This window comes from Piliocolobus tephrosceles, chromosome 6, assembly GCF_002776525.5.
Source record: "Piliocolobus tephrosceles isolate RC106 chromosome 6, ASM277652v3, whole genome shotgun sequence".
In the NCBI taxonomy this organism is placed as follows: domain Eukaryota; kingdom Metazoa; phylum Chordata; class Mammalia; order Primates; family Cercopithecidae; genus Piliocolobus; species Piliocolobus tephrosceles.
This window is the reverse complement of record NC_045439.1, coordinates 100,816,929-100,839,466: the sequence shown is the minus strand read 5'-3', so window position 1 is coordinate 100,839,466 and position 22,538 is coordinate 100,816,929. Positions and strand designations below refer to the sequence as shown.

Genomic DNA, 22,538 nt, shown 5'->3' with positions numbered 1-22,538 from the left:
CCCAAGCATCAATGGAAGTTAAAAAAAAAAATCTTTCATCTTGATATATGATCCAAGTACAATTTCATGATGAAGTTTTAGGAAGGACCACTTCCAACAGTGACAGGGGAACAAGGGCATGGGCCATCCCTCCACTGGAAGAACACAATGGCTACGTTCTACTTCCCCAACGTCAGCACAGCCCTGCACACCTTTTATAGTGCAGCCATACAGATTCATTTACTGGCTTCTTCCAACAAATCAGGTGAGGAAGATAAGATACAATGGGGTATTCCCCTTTTACAGATGGGGACACAAACTTGGAGATTCACCACTGTCTGGTAGCAGTGAAACCATCATTCCTAACTCAGACTTCTTTCTAGGACATTGTTCTGCCTTATCATTGAAGCAAAACCACAATTGTTTTCCTCAAGGTTCAAATCTTACAGAAAGGTATAGTCTTAGAAGAAGAGAGGAACAGGTACCCAAGAACTGCCACTGTGCCACCATTAAACACCTGTAGGCACACTACGGTTATATGGTAGTAAAGAGGAGGTACCTGTCAAAGAAAAGAGAAGACTAAGAGTCCAGAACTCAAAAATCACACTCAGACAGTCAATGGTCATGAGAGCTGACCGTTTATTACCCCTGCACTAGATGCCCGCTTGCTGTCTGTGTGATAGGTTCTGAAATACCTGAATGCAGGTGATGGCAGGGATTTGCTTCTTCAGGAAATTCATCCTGGATCGGAATTCCTGTCGAACTAAGTATCCACGGCAGCGAGCCTGCAGCCTGGTGATCAGGCCTTCGTTAGCCAGCCACAGCTGTTCTCGGTTATATGCAGCAGTCACCCCAGAGATAGAACTCTGAAAAAGCAGTGGTTACATTCAAAGACAGTTACAGGCAAGAACGGATGCAGGTTTTCTCAAAGTATCATCCACAGCACACAAGCTAACACTCCTGCTTCCTAAGTCTATACTGTATCATTAGCTACGCGACATGAATAAAGCCCTCAAGTCTGTTTTTCAGGACCAAGTTGTTCTCACACACCTCCTCCTACCTAGAAAACATATCATAAACAAAAACTTAATCTTCTTTTGCTTCATATGTCATCTCACTTATCCATCTATCCAACACTGACTAGGCTGGGCACTGTGCTGGCTGATCTGGGGTCACGGCAGACAAGAATAGAGTGACAGGTACCGAACAGGGCTGTGTGTCAAATATCAAGGGATCCCTAGAATGTTACAATGCAGGACATCTCAGGGGGAAAGACCAGAGGTGAGGACTGAAAATTGCTTCCCCAGGCAGATTGCAAATGGTCTTGAAAAGTAGCCTAGAGGGTTTGGACTGTTACTAAAGATACTGGAGAGCCAGAAAACTTTGTCAAGCAAAGGAATAAAACAATCAGATGTTTATTATTTATTTTAGAGACAAGGTTTTGTTTTGTCACCTAGGCTGGAGTGCAGTGGTGCAATCTCAGCTTGCTGCAGCCTCAAATTCCTGGGCTCAAGCAATCCTCCCAGCTCACCTCCTGAGTAGCTGGGGCTACAAGCATACCAGCACACCTGGCTAATTTTAATTTTTTAAAAAATATTTTTTGAAGAGATGAGTCCTCATTATATTGTCCAGGGTGGAGATTATTTTTAGAAAAACTACTGTTAGGAAAGTAGCTGACAGATTAGAGTGAGGTGAGACTTCAACCAAGGGGGTGAATTACAATGCTGCTATTGTGATCCAAGTGAGAGATGGCCTGGGCTTGAACAAGGGCAGCAGGAGTAAGAATGGTTAGGAACATCTGGTTACCTATCCTCCAATATCCACCTTCCCCTTTCTCCTTGGTAACAGAGCCTTGATTTTTTTTTTTTTTCTTCTTTTTTTCTGGGCAACACTATATGCACTTAAAAGACTCCACGAGTGGTCAGGCCTGGTGGCTCACGCCTGTAATCCCAGTACTTTGGGAGGCTGAGGTGGGTGGATCACCTGAGGTCAGGAGTTGGAGACCAGCCTGGTCAACATGGAGAAACCCCGTCTCTACTAAAAATACAAAAATTAGCCGGGCATGGTGGTGCATGCCTGTAATCACAGCTACTCGGGAGGGTGACGCAGAAGAATTGCTTGAACCCGGGAGGCAGAGGTTGTGGTGAGCCGAGATCACGCCATTGCACTCCAGCCTGGGCAACAAGAGCGAAACTCCGTCTCAAAAAACAAAAAAAACAAAAAACTCCATGAGATAGAGAGAGGTCATGCGCTGTGAGCAGCAGTAGTACGGCAAGACCTTTGAGAAAGCTCCTTGAGAGAGACAGCTGGCAGCACACCTTTTTTGCTTTCCTTCCCCTTCTTCCTACTTCCTGCTTGGACTGCTAACTTGATGGTCAAAGCTCCAAGCTGTCACTATAGGTAACAAGGTGACCTCGAGAATGGAAGCCACATGCTAAGAATGACAGAGCACAAAGATGGAGGATCCTGGGACATATGATACCATGGAGCCACATTTTCCCTGGACTGCTGAACTGCAGAATCATTTCATGTGAGATAAAAATACAATCTTATACACTATTGCAGCCTCTGGTTTTTTCCTATTAAACTGTGTTTGAGGTGTCTGCTGGACTTCTGGACTGCAAAAGGAAGGGCAAAAACCTGGTGGTAGGGAAAAGGGCTAATGTCTGGAAGTAAAGATTAAGGAGTCACAAGCACAGGGGTAAGGGCTGGAGCCACAGGCTTGAAAGAGATCACTCAAAGAATGTGTAGACGAAGAGAAGAGGGCCAATGGAATCTTCATATAATTCAAGCAGAGGTAGAGAAAGGAAGGTAGCAAGAGAGATTAAGAAGGAACATTTAGAAGTAGGAAAATCAGAAGAGAATTGTATGGGAGAAGCTAAAGGAATTAAGGGTTCGAGGAAGAGACTTTTGACAAGTCAAATACGATGAGTGCTCAGAACTGAATTTGGCAATTAAAAGGTTATTGATGAATTCTAAAATAAGAGTTTTACTAAGTAAAAGCTGGACAGGAAACCACACTGCTGTGAGCTAAGAAGTGGATGGTAACAGACAGTGAATTAGTGACGAGTAGACTAACTTTCAAGGCCCTTAGCAAGAGTATGAATGCAGGTGAGGCCAGATCAAGGCCCTTAGCAAGAGTATGAATGCAGGTGAGGCCAGATCAAGGCCCTTAGCAAGAGTATGAATGTAGGTGAGCCCAGATCAGGGAAATTCCATGGGCTTTAAAAAATGTTTGTATTATTATTTTTTCAAAGATGTGGGAAATAAAGATGCCTACATATGTAGGTTGCTACTTAAAATACAGTCCTTGGGCCAGCAGCATCAACATCACCTGGAAGCTTGTCAGAAATGTAGATTTTTCTCAGAACTCACACTAGAATCAGAGCCTTCATTTTAACAAGATCCCAGGTGATTCAGACAGACATTAAATCCTGACAAACACTGGAGGAAGAGTACGAAAAGTATAAGGTCTGCAAGGAACTGGGAGAGGATGAAATCAAGCAGTAAGATAAATAATGAGCTTTAGAAAGGATAGCTGTTTCCTCTGGAGAGAAAATGAAGAAGGAATCAGAGAAAATCCAAGTAAGCTGAAAGTACAGAGAGTGGGGAGTACAGAGTGGGAGGATCTATATGTGATGGCCACTATTGTTGGCAGGGGAGGTAAAGTCAGGTCACATGCTGAAAATGAGGTAGCATCCCTTCCCGTTTAAATTCTTAGGTCCATATATGCAAAACACTATTCAAACATGAGTGTTTCTGCGGAGGTTAATAAGATTCTCAAAGGTGTCCCTGACCTAACAAGAGTTAAAAATCACTCTGCTAGAAGTTGTACCCTGAATTCCTTAGCACAGCACATTAGGCCCTCAAGCTTCAATCTGGGCCTCTTGTCCTGCCACACCTACCACGTGCCAGGTAATACACCATTCATCTCTCCCTCAGATGATGTACTCCCTCAGAAAAGTACTCTGTGCTTTTTCCTTTTCTATTTTCTTTCCTACTTTCTTTTTATAATTTCAGCAAGCTCATCCTTAACTTTCCCTTTCTGTCTAGAACAGCCTTTTCTTTTTTTCTCAGCTGCTAAAATATTATCTATGCTATGTTACTCCAGGACAAAATTAAAATTTCCCTTAAGACTTCACTTAATGTGCTGTTATGAGAGCACCACTTCTCTCTGCCTTACATTACAGTACTCGGTTTTGTGTCTGCTGTTCTCACAACACTGTGAAATACTGGGAGGTAGAGACTCTCTGATACCTATTTCTATCTTCTCAATGCCCAGAACAGAGTTCAGTGAATTCAAATTTCATCACCTGTGAAATCGTTAGCAATGAAAATGAAACACTGGAAAGGTAAGACACTGTAACCCACCATATAAAGAGAACTTTAACCACAAGGTAGAAATCATCCATCTGATGGTAACTCCTGAATAAAGGAACTATTTCACTTTTTCCACAGGTGTATTTTTGACTTGTTCCACACAGGATTTGGGAAATATTGACAAAGGGAAGTCAATGACCTTTTGAAAATATTTCATCGTCCTTTTTCTCTAGGAATCTTGAATGTCTATTAGTAATGTGTCTAATCATGACCTACAGGAGCTTACTGAACATCTTCCCTCAGTATATATTCTTCCCCTTTAACATTCATTAAACAACTCTGGCTTAACTGACAGGAGTGCAGCACCAAGCTAAGCCTTAAAAGTCTTCAACAGTCCATCAATGACAATGTAACTCCCACTTAAAGAAAGTACTGCAAACTTAGCAGCTCACCTTAAAAACTACTAGGGGACATAGACAAGCACAAATGTGACTAAAATTTGAATCCAAGTACATTAAATTCTGAGTGAATACAAAGTTCTTTGGGAGCTTCAAAGGAAGATGAAGGGGGTAAGGAAAGGAAATTCTAAAAAGATTCTTAGAGGAGGTGACTAGAGATGGGTGTGCTTGGAGGACTGAATTTTTAAGGAGGACTGAATTTTTAAATTAAATTTTATTTTTTTGCTGTGTTGCCCAGGCTGGAATGCAGTGCTGGGATCATGGCTCATTATAGCCTTGACTTCCTGGGCTCAACTGATCCTTCCACCTCATCCTCCCAACTAGTTAGAATCCCAGACACACACCATTACGCCCAGCTAATTTTTGTATTTTTTGTAGAGATGAGGTTTCACCATGTTGCCCAGGCTGGTCTTGAACTCCTGGGCTCAAGCAGTCTTTTTGCCTTGGCCTCTCAAAGTGCTGGGATTACAGGTGTGAGCCACCATGCCCAGCCTGAATTTTTTTCTTTTTTTGTATCAAGAATCAGTACAAAGGGAAGGATAGAATTTTGATAGATATGGATGCAGGGGAGAGACATCTCATGACAGCAGAGGCTTTGGTTCATGACTATATCCCCATTCCTTAGAACAGTACCTGCTACATTTGAGGTATCTGACAAATAACTGTTGAATGGGCTGGGTGCGCTGACTCACACCTGTAATCCCAGTACTTTGGGAGGCTGAGGCAGGTGGATCACTTGAGGCCAGGAGTTTGGGACCAGCCTGGCCAACAGGGCAAAACCTCGTCTCTACTAAAATTACAAAATTAGCCAGGTATGGTACACGCCTGTAATCCCAGCTACTCGGGAGGCTGAGGCAGGAGAATCGCTTGAACCTAGGGAGGTGGAGGTTGCGATGAGCCAAGACTGCACCACTGCACTCTAGCCTAGGTGACACAGTAAGACTCTGTCTCAAAACAAACAAACAAACAAACAAAACAAAAAAAAAAACTGTTGGACTGCATAAGCAAAGACACAAAGACATAGGAGATGAAAAAGTACTTTAAAAGCTCTATGAAAATGCTACCTTTATTTGAAAATGCAGGTTGTAGCTAATATGATTCGTGGAACAGTCAGAAAAGAGACTGAAAATACAAACTGGGAAAGATTAAAGAAGTTGCATTTAATGGAGTCAGCAACCTTCCATTTTTCTTTTATAGATCATCTAACTTTTCTTAGCACATGGTTTATATCACTTAATTCTATAATTCAGATGTTTTACAAATTCAGGCCTTAGTCACTACCCCAACTATGACAAAAAAATTAGCCCAAAACAGCTCATTACATAACCTCAGTTTTAGTCTAGAGTTTCTGACCACATGCCCTTTTCCTCTTAGATAATATCACAGCTTGAAAACACTTTCTCTCAGCTTCTTCATATGTGAAGAAAGGTGACTTACCTGGATCTCCTCCCGAGAAAGCTGCATAGAATTTTGCACAAAATTTGGGGGTTCGTCCCATCCTCCTTCCTGAGTCTCCAGATTGTGGTAATAATAATATCCACCTTTTACCCAGTGCTTCACCCACTTGCTGTTATTATCTCCTGGCAGAAAATAAAGGAAAGATAGAAGACACCCAGAGCCACACTCCCCAGCTGTACACATCCAGAACTGCAGGATAATACAGTCAGTTCTCACAGTCTAAATGAAGACCACTCCAAAAGCTGCTCCTTGGATCTGTGAGAGTAAAGGGGAGATCCTAAGCCCCCATTAAATTATGGCTTTATAATGACTAACTTAGCTCATTTATGTCTGTAAGAAGAAAATACCTATGATGTCCAATTATGGAATTAACCATGTTTAACTTTGTCTATTCCAAAGCCTATGTTTAAGGCCTGTCTGTCTTAAAAAATTTGCAACCATTCAGCCTCTCCAGTTTTTCAATTTATTTATTTATTTATTTTTTGAGACACAGTCTTGCTCTGTCGCCCAGGCTGGAGTGCAGTGACACGATCTTGGCTCACTGCAGCCTCTGCCTCCTGGGTTTAGGCGATTTTCCTGCCTCAGCCTCCTGGGTAGCTGGGAGTACAGGTGCACGCCACCACACCCAGCTAATTTTTGTATTTTTAGTAGAGACAGGGTTTTACCATGTTGGCTAAACCGGTCTTGAACTCCTGATCTCAGGCAATTCACTCTTCTTGGCCTCCCAAAGTGCCTGGGATTACAGGCGTGAGCCACCGCACCCGGCCCAGTTTTTCAATTTTTAAAAGTCCATAAAATGTGATAAGAAATCTTAAGTTTCTCTTGGTTTTTACACTCAAACTACTTTTAATTGCCTATAGGCTTAATCAGAACTTCTGCTACTCTGTGAAAGATAAGCAGTTAAATATTTTAATCTTTCCCACATTCTCAGAAAATTGGCCTTGTTAACACAGCTGTCCACAAAGGGGGGGGGGGGGGAGGCTATTTTCAAAAACAGGGATTTTTATCTCCTTTAAAATGAGCCTAAGTACCGTACATCTACGCTAAAAGATCTTTCCCTATAGCTTATCCCTTTCCTCTACATCTGTCCCCTCGTATACTCAAGGGTTAGCTTCAGGGCACATATGTATTACCCCAGAACTCACCTACTGCCAGTTTTTTCTTCTTGGCTTCAGCAAGGTCACTCTGGTAAGTTTCACCACATTCAGGGATGACTCCATATAAGCCAACATCAGGGGAACGAAGGGCACTCAGTGTTTTGCCAACATCACCACTTTCTACCGCCTCATTAATGGCAAAGATTCCTAAAGCAACTATTCCGGGAAAGAACTATTACTAGAATAGTTTAGAGAGTATCTAAACTCACATACTGGTTCACCTAACTGTATCTACTGGCAAATTGTTCCCCCATACCTATCTTGGTCAAGCTGTATGGAGCACCTTGTCACCCCCAGCCTCCACCAAAACAGAAATAAAACAGATGATACATACATTTCTGTGCTTCTTGGGTGTCTTTGTTGGACTGCCAGATTCCACCTTGAATTTCATCCAACCATAACACAGCTGACTCATCCTGGATTTCCTACATATCATTGAAACCAAATTATTAAAGTCATGAAATTGGGGTACCTGTAACATACATATGATAAGGGGGGCTTCCCAGACACAATTCAATATGGAAGAACAGGCTTAAAAAATATGAGACATGTGGGTTAGTCAAATGGAAGAAGTAGGCATCAAAAAACTGGTAAAAGATTGGGTGCAGTGACTCACACTTGTAATCCAACACTTTGCGGGGCTGAGGCAGGAGGAATGCTTGAGCCCAGGAGTTCCAGACCAGCCTGGGCAACATAGTGAGACCCCATCTCTCTCTAAAAAAATTAGCCAGGCATGGTGGTGCATGCCTATAGTCCTAGCTACTAGGGAGGCTGAGGCAGAAGGATTGCTTGAGCCCAGGAGGTTAGGCTGCAGTGAGCCATGTTCTTACCACTGCACTCCAGCCTGGGCAACAGAGTAAGACCCTGTCTCCAAAAATGAACAAATAGGTAAAGGTCATAAGATAAGGGAAATGGCTCACATGTAGGTGAAGATTATATAAAGATGAATTTAAGTGATGCAGGAGGAGTAGCTCAGCTAGAAGGGGCAAGAGGCCCAGATAGACTGGGAAGGGGTCCAGAGACTTTAACAGGGTGACAAGGGCCAGGGTATATACATATATATGAATATGCAGTACTTATTTGAAAGCCTCTTTTGCCAACAATATGCAGAGGAAGTTAATGTTCTCTATGACTACTAATATTTTTAAGACTGCCAAGTCTTACTTTAACCAGAACCTTTGAAGTATCATATTTAAAGCCAGGAGTCACTACAGGCAGTCTACATTTCTTACCAGCTGATATCCTAAAACTTGAATGTTAAATCAGTTGCTGGGAACTTAAAAGCAAATTTTCACAAAGAAACATAACGAATGTTGTGATTACTTTCCTTAGTACAGCTAACAAGCCTCTCAACATAGTCTGAGTTGACTATTGCGGACAGAGAAGATGTATGATGTAGTGGAGGTGACTTACGTTTCTCTTTCTAAATTTGTTAAGACAATTTTCTTTTTTATAAGAGCTTGTTGGTGACCATTTGCTCTGAATGGCATTTTAAACAGAAATAGATTAGTAGAAATATCTTCCTCTAGTATTTTCCTTTTTTTTTTTTTTGAGATGGAGTCTCGCTCTGTGGCCCAGGCGGGAGTGTGGTGGTGCAATTTCTGTTCACTCAAGCTCTGCCTCCCAGGTTCATGCCCTTCTCCTGCCTCAGACTCCCGAGTAGCTGGGACTACATGCACCCGCCACCACACCCGGCTAATTTTTTGTATTTTTTTTAGTAGAGACAAGGTTTCACTGTGTTAGCCAGGATGGTCTCAATCTCCTGACCTTGTGATCCGCCCGTCTTGGCCTCCCAAAGTGCTGGGATTACAGGTGTGAACCACCACGCCCAGCATATCTTCCAATTTTCAAGAATGTGGCTGCCATATTCCAATTTGGGGAAGTAGCTTAAGGATTAGCCCCAGGGAGTCACTACTGTTACTGAGAGTTAGCACAACAGGATTCTACTTCTACCTACTCGCAGTGTGAGAGTCAGAATCAGAAACCACTGCTGATAACCCCGTTAGATTTCCGTGGTCACACTGAGGTTATGCAAGCTTCAACGATCTCAAAGAGTGGGGGTCCTTTGTTAAGATGCCTGTAAGGTCTTTACAGAAAGCATCAATTCAGCAGATTACTGGGGCACTCTTCTCTAGAAAAGACAAGACACTTCAGGTTTTAAAGTGGCCAGGTTGTGGGAGTCATGTTTGTGGTGATCTGGGTAGACCCAACAAAATTAACATACTCATGAGGCTTGAGCTAACAGCAATTGGTATAAACAGCAGCTCAAAAATTCATTTAGATTGCCTGATGTGAATATAATTTGCCAAGGCACGAATGAGGCAGAATAAAGAACTCAATAAATCACCATAACTATGTGTCCAAATGAGGGTCTGAGCTGTGAGGCAAAGTGAAACGTTTGACTGCCCAACAGTTGAAGTCACAAAACCTTAGGGAAGGCTTGGCTTTCTTCCTGTTTTATCAGAGAAAGACACAACATTTCATTCCATATAGTGAGGCAGCCACAATTCCTGCAATTTATAAAGAGTGCAGGTGACAGACTAAGGCCAAGGGAAAGCATCTGAAATTGAAAGCAGTGATTTCTCTTAAATGGAGTCTTTTAGAAAGATCATTTAACCTAATTGTGGTAGGTTCTGGCCTTACAATTCTAAGAGGCACTGTCCCAATTTTAAGACGCTCACAGTGTTGGGATAGGAAAAGAGTAAACAGATAAATAGAATGCAAGAACAAATAAATCACTTAAAAGCTGCAGAACCTAGTACCTTCCTACCACTAGCCGCTTTCTATTACTGAAAATAGAAACCACACACAATCCCCTAGAGTCCTAAGAATAACTACTGGAAATACTAGGCAATATTTCCAATGTGAGACAATACAATGAGTCAGCTGCAGGCTTGTAACAACTTAAATTGACAAGTCATAAGCAAGAGGGCTGATGGTCCAGTCTCCAAGAGAAGCAGTATAAAAATCTTTGCATCATAAAAACAGAAGCATTTCCACAGAATCAAGCCATTTTTGGTTCACTTCTGGGATAATCATACAACAGATATCTGAGCAGAATCTGCTGTAAGCAAAGTTGTGAGACTTACCACAACCTCCCTTGCATTCAGAGAGAAAGGCAGAGAGCCTTTCTGAGCATTCAGAATTTTTTCTTCCTTGCCCCATGCAGATGAAAGTAAAACCTTTCATACATACTCCTTAAGAAATAAGCAGTAGAGCAATAGTACGAAAGGCAAGAAAAAGCGAATGGATGGGTGTCTCAGGTGTTTCAGGGAAACATAATAGAGAAAAGCCCCTCACCCGAATGAAAAAGGAAAGAAAGACAGCATACACTACCTCATCCCAGGTTCTTTCTGCTCCAATTAGACTGAATAAAATGACAAAACCTAAATCCTTCTGGTAAAATTTATTTTAAAGAGATCACCTAAGATTAACTCAAATCACTGAGCAGAGTGTTAAAACCCAGGTTAGATATTATGGAGAGAAAACAGATTTGCTGTAAAAATGCTATATAAGATATATTAAAGTATGGCTCCCTAACAACTCTGACACTTAGAAACACTCATTACATTTCAGAAAAGGTAAAGAGATAAGGACCAGAAGTCAGAATTTAAAAAGACAGGGCAATGACTGGAGGTAGAAGAAGTGAAGAAGACACAAAACACAGGGAAAGGGAGAAGAGACAAAAGAATGACTATGTTATGTACATATGTATATGGAAAGCACACACTCACACATCCCTCTAAAGGGCACTTCTCACCACTCAAAACTTTTTTAAAAGCCTTTACTATGTGGCATGGTTTGCATGTGTGATGATAGACACAATATTACATATATAAATACACAACCACATATATACCACATACACACATAAACACACATACACAAATCTGTACAACACATTTATCAACTATACGACACAAGCACTGACCAATCAGGATGGAGCAGAGTCCTTATGGCCGTTACTGGTTTAGTTGCCGTATAGTGGGATTTCAATTAGAGTTGGGGAGTGATGGCACACATATGGGAGGGCTGGGACAGTAACAACGTACCAAACAAAATAGAAGTATTTCAATGCCCTAACAAATGGTACAGCTGTGCTGGTGTGAACTAGCTGATTACTAGCTACATGCATATAAGCATGTGTGCACAAGTGCATATACACACAAGGAGGTCAGAGAGAGATTTAAGTCATTCCTTTTTTTTTTTTTTGAGACGGAGTCTCACTTTGTCGCCCAGGCTGGAGTGCAGTGGCCGGATCTCAGCTCACTGCAAGCTCCGCCTCCCGGGTTCACGCCATTCTCCTGCCTCAGCCTCCCGAGTAGCTGGGACTACAGGCGCCCGCCACCTCGCCCGGCTAGTTTTTTGTATTTTTTAGTAGAGATGGGGTTTCACTGTGTTAGCCAGGATGGTCTCGATCTCCTGACCTCGTGATCCACCTGTCTTGGCCTCCCAAAGTGCTGGGATTACAGGCTTGAGCCACCACGCCCAGCCTCATTCCTTTTTTTGAGACAGAGTCTCGCTCTGTCGGTTCACTGCAAGCTCCGCCTCCTGGGTTCACGCCATTCTCTTGCCTCAGCCTCCCGAGTAGCTGGGACGACAGGCGCCCGCCACCATGCCGGGCTAATTTTTTTTTTTTTTTCTGTATTTTTAGTAGAGACAGGGTTTCACCCTGTTAGCCAGGATGGTCTTGATCTCCTGACCTCGTGATCCACCCACCTCAGCCTCCCAAAGTACAAAGATTACAGGCATAAGCCACCGTGCCCGGACGATTTAAATCATTCTTATTCTTTCTTCTTTTATTTTATTTATTTTATTTTTTTTGAGGTGGAGCCTTGCTGTCACCCAGGCTGGAGTACAGTGGTGAGATCTCAGCTTACTGCAACCTCCTATTCCCAGGTTCAAAAAATCCTCCTGCCTCAGCCTCCTGAGTAGCTGGGACTACAGGGGTGTACCACCACACCTGGAAAATTTTTGTATTTTTAGTAGAGACGGGGTTTCGCCATGTCAGCCAGGCTGGTCTCAAACTCCTGACCTCAAGTGATCCGCCTGCCTTGGCCTCCCAAAGTGCTGGGATTATAGGTGTAAGCCACCACATATGGCCCAAGTCATTCATATTCTTAATTATAAAATGAGATGCTGAGGAGCCCTGATATCCATGTCTTGCATTCAGACTTTACTACTCATGATTAGTAATCCACTTTTATCAAGAGTCCCACAAACGCTAAATTTAAATGAAGAGAGACATGACATCAGTGAAAATGGTAAAGACTTCTGAAAATCCTCTCCACCATGAAAAACAAACAAACAAAAAACATTGGCACACTGGCAAACAATCACCAGCATCAGTTTTTTTCTTTTTTTTTTTTTTTGAGATGGAGTTTTGCTCTTGTCACCCAGGCTGGAGTGCAGTGGTGCTCACTGCAACCTCCGCCCCCTGGGTTCAAGTGATTCTCCTGCCTCAGCCTCCTGAGTAGCTGGGATTACAGGTGCCCGCCACCATACCTGGCTAATTTTTTGTATTTTTAGTGCAGATGGGGTTTCACCATGTTGGCCAGGCTGGTCTCGAACTCCTGACCTCAGGTGATCTGCCAGCCTGGGACTCCCAAGGTGCTGGGATTACAGGCATGAGGCACTGCACTCAGCCTTTTTTTAAAGACAGGGTCTTGCTTTGTCACTCAGGCTGGAGTGCAGCGGTGCAATCTTGGCTCACTGCAACCTCAGCCCCCCAGACCCAAGTGATCCTTCCATCTCAGCCTCCCAAGTGCCTGGGACCACAGGCCCACACCACCACGTCCAGCTAATATTTTCATTTTTTGTAAAGACAGGGTTTTACCATCTTGCCCAGCCTGGTCTCAAATTCCTGGGTTCAAGCTATCCACCTGCCTTGGCATCCCAACGTGCTGAGATTACAAGCATGAGCATTGCACCCGGCAGTTTTTTCAATACGACAGAAATTAACCAAAGGCTTGCAGAAACTGGAGAGTGTATTCAAGAAAAACAGCTGAAACTCAGTGAGAACAGTGAGTTCTGTGGTGCTTTAAACTCCCCTATTCCAATCTGCCCCTCCTACCACCCCCTCAAAGCCTCATTCCCAGAGAACTGTCATTAGCTGACCTGTTCAGAGGTCACACTCGCAAGGCTGTCTTTATTTGACCTGACCAAGAGCTCATCCAGTGCAAACAGCCTTTTCTCCAGAAGCAATTGTCAAAAACATTAAGGATAACAGTTTAGGCAAACAAGAGACTAACTAAAAACCTTATAAGGAAGAGCTGGAGAATGAGATGTTCGTGGAGAACTCTGACAACTTGACATATTCCTGGATGGGATCTAGGAGGCCACAGTGCATGTGTGGGCTGTGCACATGCTCAGAAAAGATCTGATAAAGCTCTTGTTTAGCATATCGTCAATTAATATAAAATGGACAACCAGCAGCCCTCAGGGTTGCTCTGTCTATGGAGTAGCCATTCTTTTATTCCTTCACTTTCTTAATAAACTTGCTTCCACTTTACTCTATGGACTCTCCCTGAATTCTTTCTTGTGTGAGATCCAAGAACCATCTCTTGGGGTCTGGATCAGGACCCCTCTCCCGTACAGTATTGCAGCTCAAAACAAAAAATATCCCCCACACAAAAAATTCCCGACCATGTGGCTTCACTGGTGACTTGTACCAAATGTTTAAAGAACTAGTTAATCCTTTACAAACTCTTTCAAAATATAAAAGGAAAACTTCAAGTCATGAGGCCAGTATTACCCTGATACCAAAACCAAACACAAAGATAACAGAAGAAAATAAAACTACAGGCCGGGCGCGGTGGCTCAAGTCTGTAATCCCAGCACTTTGGGAGGCCGAGGGGGGCGAATCACGAGGTCAGGAGATCGAGACCATCCTGGCTAACACGGTGAAACCCCATCTCTACTAAAAATACAAAAAACTAGCCGGGCGAGGTGGCGGGCGCCTGTAGTCCCAGCAACTCAGGAGGCTGAGGCAGGAGAATGGCGTAAACCCGGGAGGCGGAGCTTGCAGTGAGCCGAGATCACGCCACTGCACTCCAGCCTGGGTGACAGAGCAAGACTCCATCTCAAAAAAAACAAACAAAAAAAGAAAATAAAACTACAGACCAAATTTAAATTAAGATCTTTTGCTTGTTAAATTTGTAACTCAGTGATAAGTATTTTTAAAAGCACTCCCAAATGGCTGATGGAGACTCAAGATGCTCAGGTGATGCCAAAAACAAAAAACAAACCAAAAAAAAAAAAAAAAAAAAAAAAAAAAACCCAAACCAAAAACAAACAAACAAACAAAAAACAATTCCACCCAATGTGTAGTTCATCCAGATGGGCCTGGCAATATTATGCAATTTTTCCTTTAACTCCCCTGACTTCCTCTGCCTTTGATGAAGTCTGAAAAGTTATTCCACAGCAAAGGAAATGCTTCAAACTCTATAGTCACATCCTCGAAAAGTTTATCTCTGATGACCCAAACAAAACGCATACATAGCCTTTTCAATTATTTACACTTTATCTATTTGTGACTTGATAAACATATGGTTTTTTTCCACTGTGGCTATCAGGAATAATGCTACTATGAAGATAAAGTTGTTCAAAGTAATTGTAATACAAACTCATCTTTTAAAATGTTTGTCTTACCTGCTACCTAGTTTGCTGAGGACAATGACAAGGTTTATGGCTCTTTTTATGCTGTTGCTGTCTAGGAAGTTGCCTTGTATGTAGTAGGCCCTCAAATAATTGTTGATTAAAGCATAATTAACATCTGTTTTCTAACTGTGATTGATCGCCTTTTCAGTGCTTACTAAGTAACAACAACTGGATAGAACCATAGCCTTCAGAAGATTCTTGAAGTGAGGCAGCAAGTGGAAGGGCTAAAAGATATTTTTAATTCTGAGTAGCCAGAGGTATAAAAACAGACCAAGGTTTTAGTGTACTGGAGCTTTTTGCACACGACACTCGTGTGGGCTCTGTAATTTTGGGTGAAGGGTAGAAGAGTGGGTAATTTTATATGTTGATAATATTATGATGTTGACCGATATCCTTTGATTACATTGCCATGGCAGTAGTTGACATTACCATGTCCTAATCATGTAAATGTAGTATCTGATAGATATCACCAGGTTTCATTTAAGAGACATTATAATGCAGAATGTCACTTGATGCTGTGGAGAGGGTTGAATCACAACTGCTATTTCATAGCCAGGAAATTGAGCTGATTTTACTTACACAGGTAAGAAGCAGTTGGCTCTAGGGAAGCTAGAAATGGAAGTCTCTGTCTTTGATCATTTTATTGGATTAGTGTCTCCCAAACTTGGCTGGTCATCAGAACAATGAAAAAGTCATTTTTAAAATACAGATTCCTAAGCTTAAAATCTAATTCTACTGATTCAGAATCTCTAATGTGTCAGGCTGCAATGATTCTATGTATGCCAGTGGTAGTAATGTTTGTTTTTGCTGCTAGGAAATTCCAAAAGGAGCCTTATATCTGACTGTCAGAGGAGTGGGGTTTTGGAGAATAAGCTAGGTCGGCTTCCATGTCTAAAAAGGGAAGTAGATTGAAGATATACTTTGTATAGCTGTCACTCATGCTGTCTATCAAATCATGAATAAAGCACAAATAATCTGTGTGTCATCAACTCATGAATGGATAAATGTGGTAAAGTGGAAATAATCCATATGTCATCAACTCATGAATGGATAAATGTGGTAAAGTGGAAATAATGCATATGTCATCAATTCATGAGTAAATAAAATGTGCTATAGCCATACAATGAAATATTATTCAGCAACAAAAAGAAATGAAGTGCTGCTGCTACAACTTGGATAAACTAAGCTAAAAGAAGCCAATCACAAAGGACTATACATTGCATAATACCATTTATATGAAATGTTCAGAATAGACAAACCCATAGACAAAGCAGGAGTCTGATGGTTGCCCAGGGCTGGGGGAGATTAAGGGAAAATGAGTGACTACTAATGGGTACAGAGTTTCTCTTGGGGTGATAAAATGTTCAAAAATTGACTGTGGTGATGACTGCACAATTCTATCAACATACTAAAGTCCACTCACACTGAATTGTATGATACGTGAATTATGTTTCAATTAAGTTGTCATAAAAAAACTTCATGACATTATCTATTAAAGCTTCATATATGTATTCCCTATGGCCATAACTCCTCTCCGAAATGTATACCTAACAGAAATGCATATGTGTGTGTGTGTGTGTGTGTATACATATATATATTAACCAAAATTAAAATATTCATAGAAGCAGTATTTACAGGCCATGGGCGATGGCTCACGCCTGTAATTCCCAACATTTTGGGAGAATGAGGCAAGCAGATCACTTGAGGTCAGGAGTTCGAGACCAAACTGGCCAACATGGTGAAACCCCATCTCTACTAAAAATACACAAACACACACACAAATTTAGGCGGGCATGGTGGCTCTTGCCTGTAATCCTAGGTACTGGGAGGCTGAGGCAGGAGAATCATGTGAACCTGGGAGGCAGAAGGTGCAGTGAGCTGAGATTGCGCCACTGTACTCTAGCCTGGGTGACACAGCAAGACTCTATCTCCAAAAAAAAAAAAGAAGCCCTATTTACAACAGTCTGAAAAACACAAACAAAACAAGAAACTTCACCAATAATTTATAATCACATAATGAAATAGTACACAATAATGAGAATGAACAAAGGATGGCTCCATGCAACCACATGGATGCATATCACGAACATTATGTAGGGTAACAGAAACCAGACACAAAAGAGCACATAAGATATGATCCCACTTAAATCAGCTCAAAAGTGGACAGAAATGAACTGTGGTGTTATTAATAGAAATCAGAATAGTGGTTACCACCAAATGGAGGGTGGCTAAGGGTGGAAGGGGATATGAGGTAGGTCTCTGTGGAGCTGGTAATGGGTTCTACAATCTGAATGCCAATTACACAGGTGTGCCTCCTTTTGAAAATTTATGCAATTGCATATCCATCTACCTTGTTCATTTTTCTGCATCATATATATATATATTTTTTGAGACAGAGTCTTACTCTGTCCCCCAGACTGGAGTGCAGTGGCAAAATCTTGGCTCACTGCAACCTCTACCTCTCAGGCTCAAGTAATTCCTGTGCCTCAGCCTACCAAGCAACTGGAATTACAGGCATGCACCACCATGCCCAGCTAATTTTTGCAATTTTTTTTTTTAGTAGAGATGAGGTTTCACCATGTTGGCCAGGCTGGTCTTGAACTCCTGGCCTCAAGTGATCTGCCCGCCTTGGCCTCTCATAGTGCTGTGGGATTACAAGGCGTGAGACACCTCGCCCAGCCCTGGATCTTATATTTCAATAAAGAATTTACTGAAGAGACACAAAAGACTGTCAACAACAAACAAAAGAACAAAAACCCAAATGTGTAAAACAGCATGAGCTCCTGGAAGGTAGAGCCTACGTCTCTCACATTTTTGTGTCCCTCCAGTGCTTTCATTCTAAGGGTGCCCAGAAAGCATTCACGGAATGAATCAAGGAAGATATTCCTACCTCTATCTTTGTTCTAGGAGGGCTGAGGTGCTCTGAACAGAAAGAACAATTCCGATACCACTCACCTGGGCTTTCTCTCTCTTTGCTCTAATCAGTGTGTCTTGGTAATGCTGGGCCACTTCTGCAAGGACTCCCTCAAGTTTAGCTGCAGGAATCTGTAGGGCCTGCAGAGTCTTTTGGGCATCACCTTCATCCAGGGCTTCATTAATTAAACCAATGGCTAAAATCCCTAAATATAAAGTTTTTTTTTTTCAAATTAAGGAAGTACACAAACAAATCAATCATGAAACATACTAACTAATCATAACTAATCATAAATCCACCTAAGAGTAACCATGATTCAAATTGCAACTTACCATCCATTAAGCAGCACTGTTTTAATTTTTTAAATATTAGTGTTTGTTTCATCTAAACTTGCTTGTATTCATATTCCTATTGAATGCTCAAGTCATTTTGTTTCATTTTTAACTGCTCTAACTTAAAAGTGATGAGGATTTTTATGAAACTGGCCTTACTGTATAGCTTTCAGGTACACTGAAATGTGTAATCAAAAACATTCTTGAGTCACAAAGGATTCTTAAAATCACACAGAGTCTTAAAGTCTTAAAGTCACACAGAGTCTTAAAAAGGTTCAAGTGTCCTTAAAAAGTCACCTAATTTAACACTTTTATAGAAGAAATAACAAGGCTTAGCAATCTCTTCTCCAACATTACACAGCAAACAAATGGCAGAAGAAAGATCCAAGCCCAGGGCTCCCTAATGCAAGACAAGGCTCTTCCCACTAAGTCAGTTGAATGTTTCTCACAGAAAATACAAATTAAAATTAGAAATGTTCACTCCCCACGTATCTTAGGCAGCCGTACTGCTTTTGTAAGGACTCTGCTGTATAATAAAAAGTCTGGCTGGTCTTTGTCTCTAGAGGAGCCTCTAAGACCCTTGGGATATCCTGAGTGATAGGTATGTTTCTGTTATTCATAGTGGGCCCCTCTGCCCATACCTGAATTTATGCCAACCAATGACTCCTGGTTGGCCTCTTGAGAGTTTAAGGATGGAGACTAGCCATTGACTTTGAGGTTTAGAGTCATGTGATACCAGCCTGGCCTCCCAATCTCCAGGGAGCAGAGGCCAAATGAAAATGGAGTTTAATCGCGAAGCCAATACTATCAATCACGCACATGTAATGAAGCCCAAATAAAAAGTCTGGACGCCCAAAGTTCAGGTGAGTTTCCCTAGTTGGTGATACCTATCAATGTGCCAGGAGAGTGACACATCCTGAGAACACAGAAGCTTCATATTGAGGACTCTCACAGATAGTGCCTGATGATTCTCTTCTTTCAGCTGATCCTGATTTATATATTTTATAATAAAATTGTAATCATAAGTCTAGCATTTTCTTGAGTTCTGTGTCATTCTAGCAAATTATTAAACTAAGGGGATAGACGGCTCCTCCAAATTTGCAGCCAGTTGTTCAGAAGTACAGTGGCCTGGGAACTCTGCAGCTTTCAGCTGGTGTCTGAAGTGAGAGGAGTCTTGTGGAGGAACATGCCTACAACCTGTGCAATTTGACCCAATTCCATGTAGTGTCAGAACTACTTGTTATAACAGCATTTAAAAATAACAGATCATGTTCAATTCACCTCCCCCAAAATTTAGTTCTTATTGGACATATACCTAATTATAGCAATTGCCTGGTGTTCTCAAAACAAATCCAACTCTAGCTTTTTGTGTTATATAGATATTTTTAATCTCTCACCCAAAAATCCTTCTAGGAATAGTATTTTGAACCACTTCATGGAATCACATCATCATTACTGGTGACATTATTTGGGGAGGACAGGAAGATAACTCACTCTCATGTTCCTCTTGCACCACCAGGTTCACATGGTCCACGCAAGCTTGGATATCATTCCATGTAATGAATTCATTATTCTCTGCATGTGCCTGAGCCTTCAGTTTCATCAACTCATCGAGATACCTGCCCCAGACCCCCAAGTAAAAAGAGCATTAAGCACAGCATTTTTAAATATTCAAGGAACAAAGATTGCTAGGGTATCCCAACCATTTGATATATTCTCAAGACCAGTTTTGGAACTGTGTAGTTGCTTTAAACAAAGTGCAAAAATGCAATAGAAATCACTTATTCTCAATATCCTGTCACATATTCTAAATTCCACATTAAGACTAACTCTAGAATCAAAGGCAGCAGTTCAAGCAATTCCTCCATAGACAAGAAAAAAAGGCTACACATGAGCTAATAAATGCAGAAGGAATGACAGAACAACAAATCATCATTCAGCAACTCTTACTGAAGGTACTGATTTAGGAAAGATTATCAATTGGGTTAAAAAAATATCACGGGAATGCTTAAGGGAAAACTGGGTATTTTGATGGTGCAAAAGAGATGATGTTCTAGTGATGAGGGAAAAACATAAATACGCAATGGAAATGTAAGTGGTCTCCCTAATCCAGGGATCAATCTTAGTATCTCTAATGATGGAAAACGTGGGTTTTATATGCCTATTGATATGAGACAATATGAAATACACATCACCAAAAATGTTGAACTGAATCATGACAAACATATAGATTTAATTTCCAATTTACAGGAATAAGGCAAATATGGGAAAGCAACTAGAACTATCCATAAAATAGGACGTCTTACATGGCAATTGGTCCCATCCTTTTAACAAGTCAGTGTCATGAAGAAAGGGACAATTCTAGATTAAAAGATACCCAAGGGACACAACAGCCAGATATAATACATGTTCCTAGGCTGGATCCTGTTTTCAACAAAACAGTTATAAAGGACAGTTTGAGAACAACTGAAGAAGAATGAAAATGAACTAGCTAGGGTTAGATGATATTTAAAAAGTATTGGCCGGGCACGGTGGCTCACGCCTGTAATCCCAGCACTTTGGGAGGCCGAGACGGGCGGATCACGAGGTCAGGAGATCGAGACCATCCTGGCTAACCCGGTGAAACCCCGTCTCTACTAAAAAACACAAAAAACTAGCCGGGCGAGGTGGCAGGTGCCTGTAGTCCCAGCTACTCAGGAGGCTGAGGCAAGAGAATGTCGTGAACCCGGGGAGGCAGAGCTTGCAGTGAGCTGAGATCCCGGCCACTGCACCCCATCAGTCTCCAAAAAAAAAAAAAAAAAAAAGTATTATTTAACTTTGTCAGAGATAGTGTTATTTTGACTATGTAACATACTTCAATAAGCCTACTTACATATTTAGGAACGGAATGTCATATTTTTCAGCATAGCAAAGAATTAAATGAATCAAAGTAGAACCAAACAAAAGTATGGCCACGATAAAGTAATAATGCCTGCAAAGAAAATCAGAGCACTGACATACAAAAGACAGAGTTAACAGCTACGTAACTCCCTTCACTCTGGACACCCACCTCTGACAGTTTTCTTCCTCAATATTGGTAAGGCCAGTAACTGAACTGCTCAACTGCTTCCACACTGTATTCACATCTCCTGATTCCAATGCCCTGTTGATCAGGGCCACCGATGACAACATCTCCACTGCAACAGAGAGCTCTGGGTGGGTGAGATTATGCTGTACAGAAAGGGACAGAAGGGAAAACAGTGAGGAAAGACATTCTCCAAGACCCAGGGAGTTATAAGTTTAACAAAACCATAAGAAAACCAAGTTCATGCAAAAAAGTTCTACCTAACCACAGGAAGAAGTGGGTATTACATTCACTTCCACCCAACTTTGCTCACAAACAGGACAGGTTTAGTGAACTCACTTCAGGACTCTGTTGCTGCAGGGTAGCCAGCTCCTTCTGATAGAGATCGGCGGCGAATGGATACACCTGGGGCAGCTGGGCTTCGGGATTCATCAGTTCCAAAACAGTCTTCTCAGCAACACCTTTCTGGATTGCAGCATTAATCACTGCTACCGCTGCCAATCCTGTGTAGAAAACAGGAGTCAGAAATGCAGTGGGCTTAGAGAGCCCTCAGGGGAAGAAGGTGCCAATCTTCACGGAAAAACATTACATTCTATGGCTATCAGCCATGAAGTCTGAAGGGGAACTTTCATCTTTAAAAAAGCAGCCTCCTTTGTAGGAAGAAGGGTGAACTGTACGTTATGTGAACCATATCTCAATAAAGATGTTTTCTTCAAAAAGCAGTCTCCTACCTGTTCTCCTCATCCCTATTTTCTTCCTATTCAATTCATCCTATATGCTACCACTACTTCCCACCTAAACCATTTCTTCCTTCTCCTACTTACTGCCTGGCTTCTTAAGCTACCGTCAAAGCTTTCTACAGTCTTTCCACCCTTTGATCTTACACAACTCAGCCCAAAACATTTACAAAATTTGTATTCTAACCACCATTCCTTAAAGACATCTTTCAACAACTGTACTTTGGCTCCCGCCTCCTTTTTCCCTCATTGTCCTGCACTAGGAACGTTTTCTCTCCTCTTTCACCATCCAAATCTCAGCAACCCCTTAAGTCTCACCTTCTCCAGATATTTCCCTAACAAACCATGAAGTGTGTGAGAGCCAAAGTGAGCCTATATTGACTCCAGTTCTACTTCCAAAACTGGAGTAACTTGGCCAGGAGTGGTGGCTCACGCTTGTAATCCCAGCACTTTGGGAGGC

At 41.8% G+C, this 22,538-nt stretch overlaps 1 protein-coding gene across 1 annotated transcript in view; it reads right to left on the bottom strand.

The window, feature by feature from the left end:
• IQGAP1 (IQ motif containing GTPase activating protein 1) overlaps positions 1–22,538 on the bottom strand; it is a 116,519-nt gene that overhangs the window by 28,425 nt on the left and 65,556 nt on the right. Inside the window, exons 12-19 of the mRNA XM_023195408.2 lie at positions 21,681–21,844; positions 21,327–21,487; positions 19,772–19,896; positions 17,987–18,150; positions 7,707–7,797; positions 7,361–7,528; positions 6,195–6,337; positions 675–845 (exon numbers count right to left, since the gene is read on the bottom strand). Of these exons, the coding sequence (XP_023051176.1) occupies positions 675–845; positions 6,195–6,337; positions 7,361–7,528; positions 7,707–7,797; positions 17,987–18,150; positions 19,772–19,896; positions 21,327–21,487; positions 21,681–21,844 (1,187 nt within the window). The remainder of the gene's footprint in view (positions 1–674; positions 846–6,194; positions 6,338–7,360; positions 7,529–7,706; positions 7,798–17,986; positions 18,151–19,771; positions 19,897–21,326; positions 21,488–21,680; positions 21,845–22,538) is intronic.